The sequence below is a fragment of the Diplotaxodon limnothrissa genome, linkage group LG6, assembly GCF_057381915.1.
Source record: "Diplotaxodon limnothrissa isolate DT_005_m linkage group LG6, D_limnothrissa_male_GT1.1, whole genome shotgun sequence".
Classification (NCBI taxonomy): Eukaryota; Metazoa; Chordata; class Actinopteri; order Cichliformes; family Cichlidae; genus Diplotaxodon; species Diplotaxodon limnothrissa.
Window position 1 is genome coordinate 19,691,004 of NC_140601.1, and position 23,875 is coordinate 19,714,878.

Genomic DNA, 23,875 nt, shown 5'->3' on the forward strand with positions numbered 1-23,875 from the left:
ATCTTGTCATCTCTCTATACCTTCATCCCCGGGCCTCTGCCATAGCCGTGTGTCTAAGCAGGAACCCCACTAAGCTGGCTGGGATCCAACTCTAAGGTCTCTCACCTCACAGGCTGGGCAGGGGGCCTGGTAGCTCCTGTGAGTTATTCCTGGGCATGGACCTGGGTTCCACCTCGTTCTCTTCTCCTTTTTTCTCATCCACCCTCCTCTGGCCCACACTGGCCTCCTCTTCTCACTTATCCCCCTCTCTGGGACTAAGTGGCTGGTGCATCTGTCCTTCAACTATCAGCATCTTCTATTGTCTTGATAATACACACAAGCACACACACTTAGATTTATGTACACTTGTGTATCTGTATGGCCACAAGTGCTAAGGTCACCTTCATTTACCTACAACATTTGAGGTCTTATAGTAGTATAAAGTGCTTCAGAGCCTTGTGGATGACTTATGGAAAGATATTTTTATTAGTTTGATAACTTTTCCTACAGTACATTTCAGCCTGTATATAAAACATGGAGGAACAAAGAAGAGAATATTTACATTTGTGAGAAAAGCTGATGCAATAATAGGCTACATTTATATAGTCATATGAGTGTGTTTTATATATGTCTGTGTCTGTGAATATTGCCTGTAGCCAACTTTAGAAATAGGTAAATATGCTACTCTCCAGTGTTTTATCACTCTTAATTAAACTGCCTTTGTATAATAGTGAGGTCCAAAAACTAATTTCAGAAGCTTTTGGTCAGACAGAGCACATCTGAAGACTTGCATTAAGAGCCACGAAATTAATAAGGAGATTTAAGCAGCTAACTAATCAATTAAGAGAACAATCTGGGCATCAACTGATAAGAAAATAGCAGTTATAACTCTAAGATTAGTTAGTAAAACAGATGAGCTTGAAACTCTAAAAAAGAGATTCCAGTGTCCATTGGTAGTTTGCAATATGCACTGTAGTATTGAACTCCTCATAATACCAGGAACCGAAATTTTTTTCATGGGAGTGTAATAAAATGAAGACCACACATAAGTATTTTACTGTAATAATTACAAACTCAGGACTGCGTTCAGTCAATGTGTTATACCTAGATTTGTCCACTAGATGTCACTAAATACAAACCAAATTGAGTCGGGACGTCAGCCATCATATTCCAAGTGATTACCACATCAAGCACAGGCTTTTGCACCTCGTGATGCTGGTTTACAATAAAATGAGAAAATTAAAGGCCTTTTTTGTCTCTCAGGTAATATTGCATTAAAAATAAGATTAAAATATGCCATCCCTGTATGAGAGATAGATGGCATCCGCAGCATCAGGACCAGCTGCCGACCTCCCACTCTGACTCTCATGTCCCAGGAACATGTACTGAGCGATCAGACTGTTGGATCAGAATTAACACTGAATGTAAATGTTTAGAATTCTTGTATCTTTCCTTAGTCCGACCCTTATAAGTTTCCATAGTTACAACTTTGAGCGTCAGCGCTTATCGGTTTAAGCTTTTATATAAAAGCGCATGCGCAGACGTTAACGGCTACTAAAGCTGCATCCATCCCAACTGGGTACTAGCGTTATTACCCCTCAAATACATGCTGCACAAGACTCCAGGTAATCATCACAAGCATTTGGCGTTTATTTAATTATTGTAATGGGTTGAGCTCGATTTGATACACAGAGAAAAACCCAGGTAGTGGCTTTTAATTAAAATCGACTCCCCCCGAACTGCACTGTATTGGTACAGTCTATTGACGTCCTGCGCGGGAGCGGAAAACGTGCATCCGAGTGTGCGGAAAAGGAAAAGAGCAGGTTGTTTTCTTATTAACAATTCTGATATACTATCGATTTTTCGAACCGCAGCAAATAGCCTGCTTCCCCGCGGAAGTCTCTAAACGCTAGAGGTCAGTGGAAGAAGCTGTTTTGTTAGCAATTAATGGCTAAACGCTAGCTAGCGTGTGTGTTTGTTGACGAAGCGTTTCGCTTTGCTTGCATCGCTCGCGCGTGTTAATACACCGGGCTTTCACTTGTTTTAGCCAGTGATAAGATTAGCATGAACACATCAAACAAATCCATATAATATACGGCTGTTTTATCACAGCAAACGTGACTGTCATATTTGAATGAACTCCGGACTCCAGAGGATGTTGGTTGTGGTTAGGGGAGGGGCATTGAATGAGGGTTTCCCATTGGTGAGAAGACGCATCACAATGTGGTACATTATATTGATGCAAGATTAAATTTACTGATTTTTCCAGCTTGGTGATACGTCCAACATGACTCGAGATTGGAAACCTGGCGATCTGATTTTTGCCAAGATGAAGGGTTATCCACACTGGCCTGCAAGAGTAAGTGCGATGCTTATATTGTGGAAAGACATACAAATAAGGCAGATCGTGTGCAAACAAGCACCCAGGCAAATAAGCCACTACCATTTACAGCTGTAAGCAAACACCTGCTTTTTCTTATGTCTTTGCCAGATCGATGAAGTACCCGATGGTGCAGTGAAGCCATCCAACGTCAAGTTTCCTATTTTCTTCTTTGGCACCCATGAAACGTTAGTAACAGGCAGCTTGACACCTCCTTCAGTTTGATGTACTTACGGTGTTCTGCATGTTTCATTTGGTCTGAGTGATCTGAAGAGATTCAACTGGGTAAACTTGTTGAAGATCTTTACAGAGGTTTCACATGACGCTGACTCAAAACTGTAGAAGGATACATGTGACATTTTCATTGTATTTATGAGTCATTGGAATGACCGGAAGGTGACTTCAGTGGTTATGGAAGTACATTTTGTTATTTTTTAAAACATTTTTAGAGACCTGTCAGTCCTAGCAGTGCATGTACTCACCGGACTTTATACTACACAGCAAAAAAAGTATTAAATATACAAACATCTTTTTCTGCAGTGCATTTCTTGGCCCCAAAGACATTTTTCCATACCTCCCTAACAAAGAGAAGTATGCCAAGCCTAACAAGAGAAAAGGATTCAATGAAGGATTGTGGGAGATTGAGAACAACCCAAAAGTGGAGCTTACTGCACCCAAGGTATATCCTCCTCTTTTCTTTTCTTTTTTGTCTTCTCCAAAACCTGTCCCAGTATTTGTCCTGCAGACATCAGGGCATTGGGATTGAATATACATTATAAAACTTGTTGCCCGGCTTTCTGTTTTGCTGACAAACATAAGTGGGCACCAGTTTGCATTCAGAGCATTTAGCCTTTAGCTACCTAAAAACTCAAGTATGGTTTGTTTACAGGAATAGTTTGGGTCATATTTGTTTAACTTCAAAGAAATTACCTGTTTCCTGCCGCCCTGTTCGGATCATCTGACATTACTGAATGTGCACAGCTACTTCTGAGCCCTGTTCGTCTTGTGTTTCTTTTGCCCAGTTTAATTTAACCAAATTCCTTTTTGTTTGTATTTGAAGCCGGTTCCCCCTCAGTCTTTTGGTGAGAAGGATTCAGACAGCAGTCCAGAAGGAGAAGAGGATGCAGATGACAAGGTGATCAAAGCCAAAGTAAGTTTTTCTCTTCAGATCCCCCTCTGCAGACTGTATTTCACTTCACTGCACTCACCTTCTGCTCGTTTGTCCCTGTGTCACCAGCTTCTATCCTTTTGTTTATTTATTTGTTTTTTTGCTAGCCCTCAAGTCTTCCTCTTGCCTTCTTTATGATGAAAACCATATGACTGCAGCCAAAGCTTCACAGATTATTTGCTATTCTTTGATAACTGCTTCAGAGGCTTTTATGCCAACAGTTGTGTGTGTGTGCAGCAGAAGAATACTCGCTAACTTTTCTCCCTTTCAAGACTCGTTCACCCCACCACGCTGCGTCCTATGCTGTGTCTTGGGTGCATTCAGGTTCCAGGAAGTGAGGCTGAGCAGGAGAATGAGAATGAGGAGGAGGAGGAGGAGGAAGGGTCTCTGATCTCTGAGCAGGGTCATCAGGACCAGGATGTACGTACTTTGCATGTTGTGACGCCCTAAAGCGGTGCAGGTTATTCTGTTCTCCTTGGGAAAAGCATGTGACACCTGGTGCTTTTATTTAATTGGTCGAGTTTTTGGTTTGTTTGTTTGTTTTCCTGTTTGACTCAAAATTCTTGTCGTTGGCCACAAAACTTCCCCGGTGCTGGACGTTTCGATTGGAGAGCCTGGTGTGGGTTTTGCTGTTTTTAATGATTTTGAGGTGATCGCTGATTTAGAAACTGATAGGTTTCTAAGAAAGCAGTCTGTTTGTTTTCACTAGATGAAATAATAATAATAATAAGCTCAGGTAAGGTCAAAGCTACCAGTGGAAATGGCTGTAGATCTAATCTGTCTTCATTCAAGACCCAGTTCTGTGTGCGGCTATAAAGAAAACACAAAAGTGTAATTTCTTCTTCGTCTCTTTCCACCTCTGACGTCCTGCTGCAGCGCTTTGCATTTCCTGCTTTTTCCTATCCATATAATGCACAAGTACTGTTTTCAATCAGTTAATGGTATTTTATTTTGCATGGCTTTCTGTGTACCTTGGAGAAAGGTAAGTCAGGACTCATAATTAAATTAAATTAAAATACATTATTTTACTATGACATTCTTCCTGCTGTGACTGCTCACAAGTTGTCCTATTTCTTTAATAAATGCTGATTCATACTGAAGTTTTCATACCCCAACAGAGTGTAGTATTTCAGGTATACCCTAGATGGTGCCACTGACACCCCCTCCCCCACTACCATCACAACCACCACCAAAGTCAAAGACAGATTGATGCTTTCTTTTTCTTTTTCTTTTTTTTTTAAATCGGGGAGGACATTTACCTGCTCATTCTCTTACTGCTACAGCTTTCCTTCTTATGTTAATGAGATAACAAAGAAAGCTCAAATTTGATGTGCGTTCTGATTAAAATAACTGGATGTGTCAATAATTTTAGGACTCTGCTCAGAAAGAATCACCAGATGTACCTAAACCCAAGCGAGGAAGAAAGAAAAAGGTTGGCACTGGCTATTAATTTGTTTAGTTTAAAAGAAAAAGTATAATAACAATAAATTATAGTTTTTTTTGTTTTTGTTTATTAATTGGTCTTTAGTACTTTGTTTTTAAATTATTTTATTTCTTCCTGAATTTCAGAGTGATGCTGACCAGGAGAATGACAAAGATGATGTACCAGCAAGTCCTGTTAGTCCCACCGGTAGGCTGTTTGTTTTGTGGTGCTGGTATGATAATCACGTAGGAGCAATGAGAAGTTAATAAATCAGAAGCTCATATTCATGACAATACATCTAATACACAGGAACGAGGTGGGAATATACCCATTACAGCTTGTAGCCTGTATGATATATACATTAAAGTTACTGGCAACTGTTAACAATGCATTATTATAGGACTGGACAGCTGTCCTTCATAACTTCTGCATATGATCAAAATGAATCGTGCGTCTGTGTGTCTCCATTCATGTGATTAGGTGGAGAAGGCCCTAAGCGAAGAGGCAGGAAGCCCAAGAGTGAGAAGTTGCTTTTGCTTCAGCAGCAGGAACAGCAAGGCTCCGGCAGTGAAATGTAACTACATGATTATCAACAGACACCGTACAAAATTCACGCAGACACAGAAGCTTCATGCTTTCTTTGCACAGTTTCTGCAGTGGCTCTTTGATGCTCTTCAGCCTGCATAAGGGCCAGATCCTGAAACCCCGATTTCACTGGAATGTTAAAAGCCAAATCGGCCCAGCAGTATAAAAACGGCATTTTTCTCTTTCTTTTTTATTTAGGGAGATTGGAGAGTCAGACAAAAAGCGAAAGAGGACAACAGAGGACAAGACCCAAAGTGGAGAGGAAGAGAAGAGGAGGAAGAAGGAAGGAAAGGACACAGAAGTAAAGGAGCCTGAAGCTAAGAAGAAGAAGTCCAAGGATGACAGTTCCTCTGGCTCTGACGATGAAGAGGCAAGTATCTATGCAATTAGACTCTCCCACTGCCATCATTGTTTCTGAAAGAGGTGTCATAAAAACATGCTTTTGAGTACCTTAATCTCTCTTAATCTCAGAAAAATAAAGGCAGAAAGAAACAGCAAAATGCAGATGTGGACAAAGATGTGCGGCGGCGGAAAGCTGATGAATTGAGAGAGTACGTTTATACACAGTAGTCATCAGAAGCTCAGAGCAAATGATAAAATGTAATCCTGGATAGAGTTATGACATGTTGCATTTATTGCTATCTCGTAGACCAGGTAGAGATGAAGAGAAGAAAAATGAAGAGAGGACAGGAGCCAAGAAAAAAGGTAATTTTGGCGGTCAAAACAAAAAACATATATATTCATATTTTTGTGGCAAGCTAAAAGTCAATTGTAGGTGCAAAAAGATTTTAGTGACCAATCAAAATATTTTTTATTTATATTTCAGTAAAGTTTTTTAAAAGTAGTTATTTAAGAATAATCATGTTTTCTTCCCTTTTCTTTCTTCACTTAGAAATGTCAACTGACTTGAAACTGCAGAGACTGCACAGTGAAATCAAAATTTCACTGAAAATTGACAACCCTGTAAGTTCACATCACTCAAATCTTACATGTTACTCAGTCCACATTTCTCTTCTGACAACTTTATGAATCAGTGTTCTCCTGCACTGAGCTGATGAAGACAATGCTTCATCTAAAGGATCCATCAAAGACTAAAATAGTATTTACCCATAGACGCATACTTTTCTCATTGTGGTTTTATTGCACTGTTTAAATTATGCCAGAATGCTTGGACTCTTATGTGGGTACCTTAAGGTTAAGAATAAGCCTGCTACTCCATCCTTGTTAATGCGCTCCTTGCATTATTCAGTCCGTCGGGGCTCAGATCTGCACATGAGCTTTTACTTTAGTTCACTCAGTTTTAACTGGGCTGTGGGAAAACATAACTGGCATTTTTCCTCCTATTTTTACCCCTCATTATAATGCTGATGTGGTATTGGCATCACCTCAAATTGATACCATAGGTGTATCTTCTAAAAATCTGTATTTTTTCCATGTGATCTATATTTTTCCCTGTCTCTTGTCACTAGGATGTGAAGAAGTGTCTGGATGCATTAGATGAGATTGGTGCCCTTCAGGTCACAACCCAGCATCTGCAGAAACACAGCGAACTCATCGCCACGCTCAAAAAGGTAACAGCATGAAGGAGTCTTATTTTGGATGCATTCTGCATCAGCGTTATTTCATGAGTGGTAATGCCTTCCTTATTTGTTCATGTCCTAGATTCGCAGATTCAAAGCAAGCCAGGATATCATGGACAAGGCCACCATGTTGTACAATAAGTTTAAGAGCATGTTTCTGGTTGGAGAGGGTGACTGTGTGCTCAGCCAGGTGCTGAACAAATCTTTAGCTGAACAACGGCAGCACGAAGAAGCAAAGAAAGGAGCGCTGAAGAGGGTTGAACAAGCCAAAGAAAATAATTCGGGTACAGATCATCACATTCTTTCTTTCTACCTTTACAGTAGCTGTTTAGCATGCATGGGCCTATATATTTTTGGACACTTGCAAAATGTATTTTGCAAAAATGTTGCATCAAAGCAGAGACAATCTTATTATGTTGTGATTGCAGCCATTCCTGGACTTTGTGAATGCTACCATGGTTGTGTGTGTTTCATTTTTGTATTTTAGCCTTGTTGTGCTGGGTGGGAGATGAGCACAGCTTTTTAAGATAGACCACAAACATTATCAATACATGATCTAACATTTCACTAACTGTCTTCCCTTGGAGCATATTTCTCTTACTTTTGTGCTCTGTTTAAGAACTACCATTTTATCTAAGAGCTTTCATAAGGGGTATGTGTTTTGTGAATAACTTTGATCTTTATCAGATTATAATCTTAATCTTGAGGGATTCTGTTGAAATATAATTCTAAGAACTTTGACACCAGCAGCTCCTTGTACTTGGAAGCTTTATATATGGTCCTTGGAGCTTGTATATTTTTTCCTGTATTATGCCACTGACATTGTATTAGAAAATCTGCCTGAGGTGTCAGTTATTTAGGGTTCTGTCTTTGTAGTTCAGGGGAGCCGATCAAAGGTTTATGAGTGAGTCAAAGAGTCAACGACTCACTGTGGTTTAACAGCTCCTCACCACATTAACTGTCAATGCAGACATTGGTATTAAAGCTGGTATAACTGCAGCATGTGAGCTCAGTGAGAGAGGTTTTCCACTTGACTGGTGCCAATAAAAGTTTACCTTAATTGGAGGTCTTATCCATGCACGCCTCGACTTGGTTTTTCGGGGCGTTTTCCAGTAGGTGATAGTACCTGCTACCAGGCACTTTTTTACTACCTACTCAGCCAGAGTTCACAGTGATCTGAAAATGTGATGTCAACAGACTGCACACCACTGATTGGCTAGTCAACTCAATAAATTACTCAATAAATCACAAGAGTTTCTCCCACATGAAAATCAACATGAGGGGAAATGGTGTCATAAAAAAACACCACTGTGGTCCTCGAGTCTGACAAAAAGCCATAAACTGAGCAGCCGGTATACCATCGCCTTGACGTCCCCCTTTGTTTTGGCGTTCTTGCAAATGACATCACGGGACTGTCAGCTGATATAACAACCCCACGGATATTAGGTGGTGCTCGGTTGTCATGAAAAACGACCAAAACCGAGTCAAGTCGAGCCAAATAGCCCAATATGATGGCTGCTCTCCATCCAGTGATTTGCAGGATTGTAATGATTCTTTAGGACTGATGATGCAGATCTGTTTCCCTGCTGCGGAGCACCACACACAGCTCCTGGATGGAACATTTCACAATAAATCAAGAACATCACTGATTCCTAAACAGAGGTGCAGTGCATACAATGATAAAGTTACAGAGTGATATGAAGATATTTTGACCTGTTTTCATTTACCAAAATATGCCAGACTGGCAAACAGGCACAGATGCTAAAAAGCATGTTTCTACAGAAAGTAATGCACATTTATTATGGGTTGATACAGATGGTATGTAAAAGGTCTGAAAAGTGAAGTCTCTGTGCAGGTGCCTTAAACCTGCATTTGCTGGCCACCAGGAGCCGACTCCTCTGGCTTCAAGGAAAACAACCCTCGCCTCCCATTCTCAATGACTAATGACTGCCCCGATGAGATGATTTTAGTCCCTGGTTTGGAATCTTGTTTATTACAATGTGACAGTCATTTAGGAAATTATGGTCCCCCACTGAACTTTAGAACAAGAATGAAACAAGATTGCTAGTTGGAGAGTGTGCAGTGTCCCTCAGATACTTGTGACATATGCTTTTAAAACACTAAGATGGCAAAGGCTAAAGAACTCAGATCAGGGTTTCTCAAGACAATGTCACTAACCAGTAGGTGTAGTCATGGTAGCTGCATCCATCCTTTATATACAGTATGTTGTCTGATGGATTTTATTCTTATAACGGTGAGTAGGAGAAAGTTTTTATCAAATTGTGTGGAAATGGCAGAAATAACAGAAAATGTCAGTTTTCTGTCAGTTAAGGCAACACAGATCTCTTTCCATTACGTTAAGCAGAAGGTTTGCGCTTACTACGTATTCAGCCTTTAAGGGCGTGACTGAGCCCTGGGCACAAGCTAGTGATGATGGTAACTGGTATATGGAAATAAGATACCTATAAGCTATTTTGATGACTGCAAGGGAATACAGTAACAGAAATGGGATAAAGTTGCATCTAGGACTTTCTGCTCATTATTTTAAATTCATTTTGAACTTCTAACACACTTATAAATACCAGTAAACAGAAACAGTGATCCTTTGCTATCAGCTTCTTCTCCCCTTCCCAGGGGGACGTCACAGGATCAGTGTGGTTTGCATCCTTTCCAGAAAAACTAACCTTAATTACCGCATCCTTGCTTGAAAATACAGTACTACTATCAAAATGTGTGCCTTTTATGAAAGGTCTTTTTTTTTAAAGTGCATAGCATGTCAAATGGATAGAAAATCGTATTTATTTTTGTAAGATCCTGACCGGTCATGTGCCATCACATGCTCCTGTCATGGCTCAGGTTGTGCAGCGATGACTCTGTTTGACTCAGCCTGTGCGTCTCTGCCGAACAGACAAAGTGACAAATGGTGATGTCGGCCCCGACGAGAAGAAGCAGGAGATGGAGAGAGAGAGGCTTCCCGAAGATGCTTCAGCAGGAGAGAATCAAAGGTAGCTTTGAGAACACAAGCTTGATTGTGATCCTCCTGCATGCTTGATGGCCTCAACAGAAACTGTCAGTGTAAATCAGTTGAACCCATTAGTGCTGGTTATATAACTCCAATTCATAATGTATACATAGTTTTCAGGGCAGTGCCACACATGTGGGTTGTTAACTTTTTCCCCCTCTTGGTCTATTATACAAAAGGTCATCCTGGAAGGTGCTGTGTGATACCTGCCCACTCCCACCTCGTCTTTGAGGTTCATACAAGTCACAAAATCAATGAAGGAAATAAAGCCTTTAGAGCTTATTTTGTTATGTGCTGATTTGATAAAGTTTTCTTACTTCCATTAACAGAATCAAGGCCCTTGCCTCCTGCTCATGACTTAAAGTAGGCATTTGAAAATGCATTCAAATATTTAAGAGATTTGATGTTAAAGGGGACTGGAACTTCTGTTCCTATGTTTCTGTTTTGTTTTTGTTTTTTTAAATAAAGAGCATTAGTAAAATATAACATTGAAATTCAGTTTCTCAAATACACTGTAGCTCTTGATCATCACAGTCTAACACAGAGTCAGTTAAACTGCAGGGATTTCAGTCTGTCCAGTTAGGAAGGATCAAGCACTGTGATTTCATCTGCTTTGGTGCAAATTAAATACAGGTGCACTGGAAAATAGAATAGAATAGCCTTTATTGTCATTGTACAGAGTACAACGAAATTGGAGTGCCACTCCCTTGGTGCAAGTTTCAATAATAAATATAAATGTAAAATATAAAAAGTACAAAAAAACAATCGTAAGTACTCAGACAATAGTATGTACAATATATACAGGATAGCAGCATTAATATAATGACAGTATGAATAGCAGCATAATATAATGACAGTGACGGTATGGAATAGGTTCAATTGTTTTTGTGCTTATTTACTACGGTGGTAGCTCTGGGAAAGAAGCTATCCCTGAATCTGTTTGTCCTGGTTTTATGTGACCTGTACCGTCGGCCTGACGGTAATAGTTCAAACAGTTGGTTGCTGGGGTGAGAGTGGTCCTTGATGATATTGCCAGCTCTGCTGAGGTACCGAGAGTTTGCAGTGACCTCCAGGCTGGGCAGAGAGCAGCCAGTGATCTTCTGGGCTGTGTTGATGACCCTCTGCAGTACTTTCCTGTTCGCAGCTGAGCACCCTGCATACCATGTTGTTATGCCGTACGTTAGGATGCTCTCTATGGTGGCTCTGTAAAATGTCACCAGCAGCCTCTCCTCCAGGTTGTTCCTCCTGAGCACTCTCAGAAAGTGGAGACGCTGCTGGGCCTTTTTAACCACCGCCGTAGTATTTGCAGTCCAGGAGAGGTCATCAGAGATCTGCACGCCCAGAAACCTCATGGAGTGTACCCTCTCTGCACAGTTCCCGTGAATGTAAAGTGGGGCCGGGTCTGCTCTGCCCTTCCTCAAGTCCAAGATAAGTTCTTTAGTTTTCGTGGTGTTCAGTTGGAGGTTGTTAACTGAACACCACTCAGTCAGTCTGTTGACCTCATCTCTGTAGTCCGACTCATCCCCCCTTGAGATGAGTCCAACCACTGTGGTGTCATCCGCGAACTTTATGATGGTGTTTGAGAGAAGAAACAACAAACAGCATCCCCAGGCACATGTATGATTTTGAATCTAGCCTTCACAAGGGTTGATGATTTTAGTTTCCATTGATTGTGCACAAGTGCTACATGAGCCATACATGTTAGAAGGATAACGTTTGGTCTTCCAAGGATTTTTACTAAAAATAAATGAGTAAATATAAAATATCAAGACTTTATCCTCACTATTTTTTAATGAACTGTTTTAACCTTTATCCCTTTATTCTTTATTTTGGACTGTAGTGCCCCGAAAACTCAGGAGTCCACTTGAGTGTCTTGCAGGCCTGAAGAAGGGAGATTTGCTGCTGTAAAACTGGGCTGATCACGTGAGATCTCGTGCCCAGTTTGTGACTGATGACAACCACTGGTTACCAGTTTAATTGATTTGTTGTTGTTTTTCTGCATTGCTGCTGCTGAAAGCTTTCATCAGCCCAACTCCAGGATCGCGACTGAGTGCATATATTTTATTTTTATGCTGTCTGTAATCTTTAACTTCTAGACACCTTCTGCTTAGATGCATCTGTTTGAGTAGTGACACGACTTGTAAATCTGCAACCTTGAGTTTGTCAAACTTTAACGAGGATGGGAGAGAGTTAGTGCGGGAACCATCTGGTGGGGGTGGGGGGTGGGGGGTTCAGCTGGTGGAGATGGTTTTGATTGTTGGAGCATTTACTGATTCGACAGGTGGATCTTAGCCTCAATTATGGGAAATACAGACGATTATCTGTAGGTAGAAGCACCTTGAAAATGTCTAATAGCAGTAGATGTGTTAACTCTGTAAAGCGTGTTTCATACATGTCCACTTCAGATGCACGAAAACATAATTGTGGAGATTGCCAAAGTTTCTAGCCAAGAAAATGCTTTAATTTCTAGTCAGCGCCTGTTTTAGGTTTTTCTTTTTTTGTTTTTTACATAGATGTAAATAAGAGTATTTTTGTGCCTGTCTGATGACCTGTTTCAGCATCCAATAACAAAGTGGTAGCTGTAGTACAACTGTAGTTTTTAAAGCTGATAGCACAGATATTGTGTGATAATATTAAACAAAGATTAGTCCACTTTCTGTCATCTGGATTTTTCTTAGATTTTTTCTTTTTGCCTGTTTAACCATAGCGGTTATTGTTGTTCTGTTGCTGCCATTTAAAAAAAGAAAAATCAAATAAACATGTTGAACTTGGATTGTGCGCTTTTTTTCTTGGTAAACCAATGGATGTGTTAGCTGATTGTGTTTGACTGTGTTTGTGTTTGTAAGAGTCACTCAAAGCCGAAAGGCTTCATCAAAAGCTTAGAAGTACTGTGTAAAAGTCTTGAGCCATCCTTCATTTCTTAATATTTTTGCTAGAAAAATGGGACAAAACTGCAGTGATTTATTCAAATGTGTACAAAAATACATGAAGGAATAGTATATCCTCCTGAGAATCCCCAAACATTGATTCTGTTCATCTGGGCTTTAATCAATGGTCATGAGAATTTGTATATTAAGGATCAAGGAACTGACCTCCCAGCCCATTGTTGACTTATTTGAGCAACCCTACTAAGTCCTGATGTACTAAATGGAGGACATACAGGGTGTTCCATTGATATCTCATGTGTTTGGGTGGACTCCTTTAGCTCCAGAGAAGGGAAATCACAAAAAGTTCAATGGGAAGATTGTTTTTTCCTCAGTTCTCAGGAGGATATAAGGCAAAAAGTTCTTAAAATTCCAACAACCCTAAAGTCAATAGTTTAGGTTTAGTTACCTTTATTCTTCAACAAAGCCTGAACTCTCTTAGGCAAGCATTTATCTAATTTCTTTAAGTAGTCTTCAGGAATAGTTCTGAGGTCTGGGCTCTGGGGAGGCCAATCCATGACCGATAGTTTTCCATTGTTTTTCAGTCCAGGTATGTTTTTTACTGCTTTAGCAGTGTTTGGGATCATTGTCCTACTGAAAGACTTACCTCCGTCAATGTACCTCCGTATATGATACGTACATGACACTGAATTTCAGTCCAGTTATTGTGCAGTTTAGCATACCTCTACCTTTTTCTCTTAAGGATGCCTTCTTGACAGCTGCTTTTCCACTGAGGCCATTTCTGATGGTTTCAGTGAACAATAGATTAGCCTTAATCCAGATGCATCACTCGGGTTCTGTATCAGGTATGTGCTGGAGTTTTTGTCTGTTTTCTAAGGACTTACGACACCTTTTTCAGCATCAAATTCAAGCACTTTTTAAGCACTTTCAATGTCCATTTTCAAGCTTTTCCAGCACATTAGCAAAAAAAAGAATGCATGTTTCACTTTGCATCACCTCAGTAACGCCATGGAAAAATTAAAACAAATCATCCTAGGTTGATTTAAATACCGGTACCGTTGTTCCTCTTTTTGCTAAAACAAAGAAAAATGCAGCACACAAAAATAATGCAAAAGGAGGTTACCTTATATGCATATAGTGTATAAACTCAAAAAAACCCCAAAACATTTCACTTAAAAATTAAGATGTGGAAATGTGAACAAATTAACTTGTTAGAGATGTCATATTCAGTAAAATTCAAGACTTTAAGAATGCACAAGCATCTACCTAAAATCTATTTATTTAATCTATCATCTATGATATTATTATGTACAATTATAATGTATTCTTCCTCTCCCTTAAATAAACAGGCAGCCTTAATATTACCATTTTTTCCCCCCTAGGTGTTGCCAAACGCACCAAGTTAATACTTGAAAAGCTGCAGCAATACACAAAAATATGACCAGTATTCTAATTACTTGGTGACAACTTTGCTTTTAGCCTTTAATTGGCTAGTTATGTAGTTCACAGCATATTCCATAAATTACCATGCCATAACTAACTGCTTTAGTAGCGCTGCCGTATTGCATCACACATAATACACATACACAACATACACATACTCAAAAATGATTTACTAGGACTTACGCAAAAAAAAACCCATTGTGAAAAGGTGCAAATTCTTCATGCAGACTACTCAGGTGGGGGCGGGGGTCTAGTCTGTACAACGACTAGCCCAGAGAACACTGAATCACTTTCACAAAGCCTGGACAAAGCTTTGCTCAAGACCACTTGAAAAATAAAAAAGTTTGACTAACTGGAAACAAAATACCAAATGGAAATGAGAAAGAAAAGGGGGGCGGCTCAAGACTTTTGCACAGTACAGTATAAAGGTGACAAATAGACAGCCTTTTAAAATTGTCATCTCACTAAGGTCGAGTTTCTGTTCCGTGTCACCCTCATTGATTTGAAGTACATCAAAATGAGTTAAACAAGCTGTATAAATGTCCACCAATCAAACATAACTCGGTTACTTTTAATGAATTCAATCAATCAAAAAGCTGTTTTGTGCATTTAAAAATCAATAACTTTACACACACAAAAAAAAAAAAGACAAACCCACACACAAGTATGCTAAACATTAAACTGACCGTGCTGCTGTCAACTGAACTGTTTATCAGTAAATGTTACTGTTTAGCTCAAAGAGGAAAATCAAACCCTAAAAAAAAAAAAAAAACAGTTTTGATGACGTTGCAAGTATCAGACCATTTCCTTCTGAAATATAAACCATGTAACTGTATTATACAGCAATAAGTCATGAGAACCATTAATTAAAGGCACCCCGGTCCACATAGGGATAGGCCAAGAATTCTCCCAGTTTATTACCTTGAGCGTCGTAGTGCATCATACGAAAGCATTTGTCACAGAAGAGACATGGGTCACTCGGAGCAAACTGGTCGTTGGTGGTATACCATCTAGAAAGACGAGATACGTGATCAGCCTTTAAAAAAATAAAAAATAAAAATAATAACACAAAGCTTCCGTTGTTTATGCAGCGCCCTGATGTCTCCTCACCTTCCGATGAAAACATGGCAGACAGCACACTTCTGGGTGAGGACTCTGTGCTTGTGCGTGAGCAGTGGGTACAGATTCTTGTCTAGACAGTCGTTCTTGTGGGCCAGTCTGTAATGGGTAAAGAGCAGGGAAGAAGACGACATTCTCACAGGCTCTGAGCGGTAGGAACACAGATTTGTCTCACATTCATGATATCAGGAGCTGCTTTCATGTGCGGTCGGCCTGCTTACGCCAACGCTACATAAGCTCGAAGATAACTACGCATCCGTTAGTCTTGTGAGAAATGTTAAATCTCGTCTGACAATGCATCTCATTGTCAGATGGGATTGCTGCAGCTGACAAATCCACCTCCTGTACTGCAGTAGTAATCAGTTTATTACTTTACGGTTTATTAAGCACAGGGTTTGATGTTAACTCAAACCAGATAGGCATGAGTATTTCTTATTCATACCAAGCATCTTATTCATGAGGAGCAGAGATAAGCTAAAATGACCCTGTTTGGCTGCATGCTTATTTGGTTGTGTGATTATCTGGATGTACTTTACTGTGAACTCCACCAAACAAGAGCCGGAAACTATTAATGCATTACCGGACTAACAGAAGATAAACATTTCGATGATTTTAGCTCGAACTTTTCAACTTTGACTTGGCCGTATTATCGACAGCTGAAATGTTCAGGTTTTAAGTTGCTCACTGGACACAAATAGAAAACTCGAGTTTATTGCACGTGTGTGTTTCATGTTTGCACAACAGCAATAAAAAGAAATAAAAATGACTTTGTTGTAATGAAAGAGCATCCATTAAAGCAAGTAAAGAATAGTTCCTGGTTGAACCTGGAATCATGGTGTGCACCAAGGTGTGTATTGTTAGGTGAACTGTTTATTCTAAATTGGCTGAAGGTGTCAACAGTTATCTGCCTCTCTGCATCTGCCTGTGATTGCCATTCACACTTTCAGCTTTAATGCATGGGGTTCAACAAAAATCTTGCACTGTTTAGGAACTGTAGCCTTTTTTATATGTAGGGTCTCCTGTTGGTTGAAATTTTTGCTAATAGCCAATAAATATTACTAATTCCTGTTATCCCTTGTTACAGAGCGAGACGTTAGAAAAGAACCAGGTAAATGTTAATAATCAAACTCTTTCACCTTGAGCTATTCAGCTGATATCTATCCATTTAATGTTCACAGGACACAGTGGGCTAAATCCTTCTTGATTTTATGTAGTGGTTCAGTAAGCTTCCTAAGCCTCCGTCCTGGTAGAGCCAACAGTACTGCTAGAAGCATGAAATTAAACCAGTTAATCAGTTATTTAAACTTCAGGGGGCCTAGTTTCATTATTACTGTACTAATTCATCTTAAAGACAGCTGTTATTCAACTGTTGCTGAACAGAGGTGCAGGTGTATAACGCAGTCTCTCTGTAATTTGTTTGAATTGACAGCAACACACAGAATATGACATAAATGTTATTTGAGGTTGTAATAGTTATAGTAATAGTGATATATAGTAATAACCAAAACTGAGCAAGAGTTGGAGTGGGCTCTGTAAAGAAGTTGAATCGCAGAACTAGACAATGAGTAGCACTAACCTAACATCTGTGATGATGACCAGATGTTCGCAGTCGCCCTGGTGACAGTAGAGATACGGGAATCCCACTTTGACTTTCAGATCCTCCAAAAGTGTATCCTCCATCTTGGCCTGGCTGTAGGATGGGAAGTTATGGGACTTAGCCCATTCAATTGTAGTCCTGCATCATAAAGCAAGAGGAGATAAGATGAGAAAAGATGTCTGTTATTCATCCAGAAGTTGGCAAATCCCCTTTTTATAATAGTTAAAGATTAAGTTAAACACAGCAAATGTTTAACAAACAGTATCTATGAAAGCAAAGAATAGTTTGTAGCTTAAAAAAGAAAACACAACAAAACAATTGTATTAGGGTAGAAATAAAGCTGAAATCAGAGTAAATATAATAAAGTAAAATAAGTGAAATAGAAAATAATGATAATAATGATAATAATAGAAAGATTTTAAAAAGTGAGCCGAGTTAAAAATTAAAATATAATATTTGACGTATATTTTTTACATGAGTTCCATGGTTATTTCACAGAATGATACATAATTTTGCACAAGAGCGCTTATGTCAGTGATGGATTTATTAAAAGCACAGCAAATATCAGATGACGAGTCCTTTCAGTACCTCACCACAACAGATTAGCCTGAAAAAGAAATACCAGGGGAAAGATACACTTCTTAATATAAATTATGCAAAACTTTGTGGATTTTTAATGGATTTCTAACATAAAACAAAAAACATTTGGAAAATCTCAGTCTAATTCTATTCTAACTGTAAAACTGTGCTTTTTACAGGCCCCCAAATCTGCTGTCAGCAAGCCGACATTCAAATATCTATATTCGATGTTAACTTGAACTACACTCCTGAGTAAATATTCACAGAGCCAACAAACAAAACTGAAGGACCGAGCTTAAAAAGTTTTCTACTTTAAAAATTATACCAGAAAAAAATGTTCCTGATTGGATCTTGGGAGGAGGCACAAATCTATTAAGTAGAACTATCCTCTGTCAGATCTGAGATGATCAGCTGGGAAGTTGCTGTTGGGCAATGCGATAAAGTGCTTAGTGTGTGCTGAGGTGTAGATCACAACGCTTTGTGACCTTAAACTAAAGTAGATCTACAGTTAGCTTCTGCTCTTTAACAAGCTTCATGAGAATGCTACACAACAGACCAACATGCACTTTAAAGGGCTGAGCATTTCTGGAGATTACGTCCTCATCGATTACTTCAACTGGATTTATGTCTCTAGGAAACAGATGACTGTATCGATACGACTGTAGGTTGCAATCCAATGAATAAAGACACAAAAAATATCAAATCTGCTAAAACTGTTGTCTTTATTTACTGTGACAGGTCTACGTTTTATAAATGTGAACAGTTTGCAACGGTCAGACTAAGTACACTCTTCAAGCTTCTATCTTTATCTGCTTTCATAAGCTGCAGATATCACAGTAATTATTTGAGCGTTTCAAGTTATTTAACAAATCATTAAATAGAACTCTTGAATAGACCTGGTATTCATAGAAATCCTGCACAAAGCCAACATTTAGATATTTTATTCCATTTCATTTTATTAACCTTTCTACGGCTCTCAGCTCCAAGCCCAGGTCACTCCTTAGACACAGTTTGCAAACTGCTGAGCACTGTAGAGTTATTAAACATTACTTAAACAGATCTAATAACTTTATTGTTTGGAATTCTTTCCAGACATGTAGGTCCATAAGGTTTTGGGCAGTAACCTAATTTTTGGTATTTTTGCCTCTGCACCAATGCACAATGCAGATGTGAACGAAGTGCAGACTTTCAGCTTTAACTCAAGGAGCTGAATAAATATATTCTATTAACTATTTAGGAATTACAGTCATTTTTATACAAAGTCTCCCATTTTCAAAGGCTCAAGAGTAATTTTGAATTTTGGACCTAAAACTGTACTTTAAGACTTTAACCGCTTTTACAATTTACTCAAATAAAAACTGAGAACAAATTTAAGGTGGCACAGAAGAAGTTAGCATTGATTCCCACCGTGTGTGTGGAGGTTTTACTTCTGCCTGTGCAGGTTCTTTGTCTTCCTCCCACAGTCCAAATAGAGGCATGTTAGGTTAAAATGGCTATTCTGGTTAAGTGTCAGCGGTCGTTTGTGTCTCTGTCTTAGTGACAGACTGTCAACCCTGTCCTCTCACCCTATGACAGGCTGCCAACCTCCCGCAACCTCGATTTGGACAAGAAAATGGTTGACTGGACATACAGACGAATGAATAATTGAAAAAAACAATCCAATCTAGCGATTGCTTGCATATATGCCTGCAAGTGTTTTGAAATGAAAGCCTTGTTAAGAAGTTAAGGGTTTTCAGCCACTGTGGAGTCAGGACTGTTAATATGAAACGATTGCGCTAAATTTGTTCAAGTTAAGCACCTTGAGGGGGCCATGTCAGGGAAGCTTGCGTGTTAAACTATGATACATTTTTTCCTAGGTCAGCTTTATTACGTTTGCAATTCATTCACTCGTGTTGCATTTCATTTTCAGAGGAGACACATGAGTGCAGTTGATAACTGTTTTGACTGGCAGCCCTGTGCAGGTGAAATAAAAAGATGTTCTACTCTCCAAATAAGAGCAGATTGCAATAAATAATAAACTCAATGATCTCTCTTTAAACTGCCTATTGAGTGAGTCATTGCTTGCTTTGTCACAATCAACCCAAGACAAAAGTCAAAGCAACATGAACAAATGAAAATGTCAGAGTTAGTCTTGTTTACAATTACTTGACCACTTTCTTTGGTCAAATAAATAAATAAATATGGTAAAATGGTAAATGGCCTGTATTTATTTAGCGCTTCACTAGTCCCTAAGGACCCCAAAGCGCTTTACACAACCAGTCATCCACCCATTCACACACACATTCACCCACTGGTGATGGCAAGCTACATTGTAGCCACAGCCACCCTGGGGTGCACTGACAGAGGCGAGGCTGCCGGACACTGGTGCCACCGGACCCTCTGACCACCACCAGTAGGCAACGGGTGAAGCTTCTTGCCCAAGGACACAACGACCGAGACTGTCGGAACCGCGGCTTGAACCGGCAACCTTCCGATTACCAGGCGGCCTCCCAACTCTTGAGCTACGATCGCCCGAATAAATAAAATACCAGCCTTCTACAGATTTAGGCCTGCTGCCTTCAACTGTTGTAAAGGTCCTGGTTAAGAAATGCATAATCTTTAAAGCTTCCTAAAGAAGGAGGTACTTACGAGCTGATGTCCTGGCACTCGGGAAACCGCATGTCATTGTAGAAAACTCCTTCAAAGAAGAAGAAAGCTGACTTGTAATGATCCTGAAAAAGAGCACATAAAATATTTTTCTCTAGCTTACAACAGATGCATTTTTAAATATATACATACATGTATGAGAGTCCAGTCACACTAAATGTACAGAAACAGTTACATTTAGATACGGAGCACAGCAATATTATTCTGTTCGGGTCCTGTATTTACCTTGCTGATGAATTCTGGAGCTACGTCAGGCGTGTTGCTGAACTCTCCACACACTTGCAAGTCACTGACGCAGCAAACAGCATCCCTGAGCTCTGCCAAGCTGTGGGAACCCGTCATCAGGAGAGTCATGTGGGGTCTGACGTAGTTAAACTGCAGGAAATACGCCATTAAATATAGTATTCAACTACAACACACAACACAGTGGCTTTTAAAAAAAAAACAAAAAACAGTTTTATGACAAAAGAAACAAAAACAAAAAATGTAACCCTTACTTTGTCGAACACAGCTGGGTAGTAGACATTGATGGTTAGAATGATCTCTCCTTCGGGAACCATGTCAGTCACCGTTTCTGGTTTCCTGCCAATGGTTAGGCGCTCCTGAAAAATAAGAGAGAGAACCAAGCCTCACGTTTAGATACAAGATGAAAGAGAAAACTAAAAATGTCTGGGAACCTGTCAAGAAGCCCCAGGGGATAATAATAAACACCTACTTTAGAGCGAACAGTAAATGCAAAGGTTAATTATGTAATCTCAGTCCCTAACTAAATTCACCCACCAGTTCATCTGCATAGAGGTCATGTCTGTTCTTTTTAATCTTTTTAAGAGAAGCTCTGTGGTCTTGCCTCTTCTTTCTTTGCCTGTATTAAAAAGAAAAGAAGAAGCAAGTCACATTTAAAATTGCATTACGATACTGATCAATCGCATTTTTCATTTGTATGAACTGAAGTAAGGTCATACACTAGTGTTCTTAATGTGGGATCTGGAGGTACAACTTCTGTGTCAGGCTGCTGATCTTCAGGATGACATCGAAGCGAATCAACACTTCAAAAGAAAGAAAAAAAACAAAGTCATTTGACTGTCTTTGGTAAAAAGAACAGATCATCTTCACAGAGTTATCAGGTGAGAGTCATGCGAGTATCAGAATCGACAGGACTTTTTTTCTTTGACGTTTTGTTTCATAACGGCCATCGTTTTACTTGCAGCTCAATTCTTGTTCCGGAGTTTGCACTAATTAACGAGCCTACTGTGAAACTCCTGGACTGAAATCAACGTTTGAAATAATCATTTATTTTAAAAGCAACCTTCCAGTGACCACAAACGTCATGAGACACAAAAAATAAACATCACCCACTGTCATTAATAAATGTCATTTTAGTCACCAAAAAAAGGATAACAGCCGATAAATCGGCCCATCTCTGTTTAGTTTACAGACTGTGGAAGGAGTTTATATTTTCACACTGTTAAAGCTGGCATTCATTTCTTTAAAGAAGAACTAATAACGTTTTGTTAACTGGATAAAAAACAAAAAATAAAACATCATTTAGTTTTTATGGAAATTATAATAAAGATTTTACAAACTATACAACTAATCAGGGAAACATGGATCTATTTATAATTACAACTGACTTAACCCCATAACCTAAAAAGCTTCAGTTTTAATTGACATTTTTACACGACTTACTTGAACGTAACATGTACGTTGTTCTATATTTCAGTGTCTTTACGCCAACCTTTGCAGTTGTTTTCCCTCTATGTTTGACCACATGGTGGTTTTTGTTGTATTTTACGGTAGTTTATGTTTCTGCCGCACATTGGGACACTCTGTAACTCTTAATTCATAGTTATATAAGTAAGTGTTACAGACCTCTTCCACGTTTGGTGTGTTTACTACCAGTTTTGGGACAAACTAGATTCAGCTATCAGCTATTACACCTCATTATGTAATTTAACTAGTATTCTTAATATCAGTTTACCATTACAATTACTGCAACTGAACTTAATTACCATTAACATATTATTATGGTGCACATGCCTGGTCTAAATGTTTATCAAATGTTGATCTCGACTACCTGCACACAGTCTTAAGTTCAGCCATGGTTTCCGCACCGACCCCCATCTCTTCGGCAAAGTTAGCAAGAAATGCGTCCTCATCCGCCTCCTCATACGAGTAGTCGCTTGGCTTCAGTCTGCTCAGCCACTCCTTTTTAAAAGAGCCTATATGAAATGGTTTTGTATTAACATCGGGATATTCGTACTCCGGGATGTTCACGTTTGCAACTGTCGTCTGCTCGGACGCCGCCATGTTTCCCAGAACCCAAAAGTGCGCCGAGAATCTTGGGATATGTAGTTTCAGCGCTACAGTGCCGTTTAGACCTTGTATGATTAGGCAAACGGGAAAAATATTGGACAAAAGAAAACCAACAAACAGCTTTCCAAACATCTGTTTCATATATTATATAGTACTGTGCAAAATCCTTGAGCCACCCCTCATTAATTTGTGTGTTGCGTCCGAGGAGCCGGACTTTGTTGTAATTATTAAAAGTGATCTTCAGCATTAGTCCTCCAGGGTTTGGACACTGGTGGTAAAGGCTCTAAATACTACATTTTTGGTTCAATTTTTGTCTCATATACTGTATTTCCATGTGTTTGTGCATGTTTCAGCAAATTGCTGCACCTCTGTCCTACATCACAATATAAAGCCTCAAGGGGTAGCTCAAGACTTCTGCACCCTTCTGTATCTACATCTATTGTACTTGCTTTTTTTCCCCCTCTAATGTATTTTTTTTTATTATTTTTTTTACATGGTATTACAGTCCTGTTGTGGACAAGAATGTCAGTACAACAAAAAATTGAGGAAAGGCTAAAGCTAAATTTGTATTAAAACAGACTATTTATGTTAAATGACAATAGTGAATGAGGCTATTTAGGCCTCCTTTCTTTCTTTCTTACTAAATCATCCATGAACTGCTCTTCTAGTATGCTGTAATACCTCATTAGATTGATTCGCTGAAGCTTGAATGAATGTGTGTGAAGTAGTCTGGCTTAAGAGTCAAGGAAGCTGGTTGGTAAGCAGACTCAGCAAACATTTTAAGTTCCCAAAGATAAGCAGTTTATTTACAGTTACCTCCATAACGTGGAACTTAAACCAAACCATCCCAAACTAACTCACGATAACTAAAAACCAAAAATGACACAAACTGCGCAACAGCGCTCACCTTTCCTCCCTTATCTGAACCAACATGAGACTGACTATATATAGGACTGTCAATTCACCTTCAATTTGTCTAGCCTGTACCACTAGCTTAAGCTGCTGAATCTAAAACACAACACAAATAGCAGAGAATCACAAAAGGCTCACTGCTCTCCTGATTAACCCATTTAAACAGTTAAATGGCTCTATATAAGAAAATATTCTCGACAAATCACTCCATAATCCAAGAGACAAGCAAAAGAAAACATTGCTA

The 23,875-nt window shown here is 39.3% G+C and overlaps 2 protein-coding genes across 2 annotated transcripts; one reads left to right on the top strand and one right to left on the bottom strand.

Annotated features, from left to right (window-relative positions):
* The first annotated feature begins 1,767 nt into the window (after positions 1–1,767).
* Positions 1,768–12,087, top strand: psip1a (PC4 and SFRS1 interacting protein 1a). The gene is made up of 17 exons (XM_085355832.1): positions 1,768–1,894; positions 2,249–2,338; positions 2,471–2,547; positions 2,900–3,038; positions 3,420–3,509; positions 3,852–3,947; positions 4,900–4,959; positions 5,097–5,157; positions 5,431–5,524; positions 5,734–5,905; positions 6,007–6,086; positions 6,185–6,240; positions 6,428–6,498; positions 7,005–7,106; positions 7,198–7,399; positions 10,024–10,120; positions 11,978–12,087. The coding sequence occupies exons 2-17, from the start codon at positions 2,267–2,269 to the stop codon at positions 12,003–12,005; spliced, it is 1,497 nt and encodes a 498-aa protein (XP_085211958.1). The 5' UTR covers positions 1,768–1,894; positions 2,249–2,266; the 3' UTR covers positions 12,006–12,087.
* Positions 12,088–15,211: 3,124 nt separating this feature from the next.
* Positions 15,212–22,713, bottom strand: snapc3 (small nuclear RNA activating complex, polypeptide 3). Its single transcript, XM_085355833.1, has 9 exons — positions 22,481–22,713; positions 21,369–21,452; positions 21,187–21,268; positions 20,904–21,008; positions 20,632–20,781; positions 20,389–20,471; positions 17,161–17,319; positions 15,576–15,683; positions 15,212–15,475 (listed from the first exon to the last, which is right to left on the bottom strand). Exons 1-9 carry the CDS (start codon positions 22,711–22,713, stop codon positions 15,328–15,330), a joined length of 1,152 nt encoding a protein of 383 aa, XP_085211959.1. The 3' UTR covers positions 15,212–15,327.
* Positions 22,714–23,875: the final 1,162 nt, after the last annotated feature.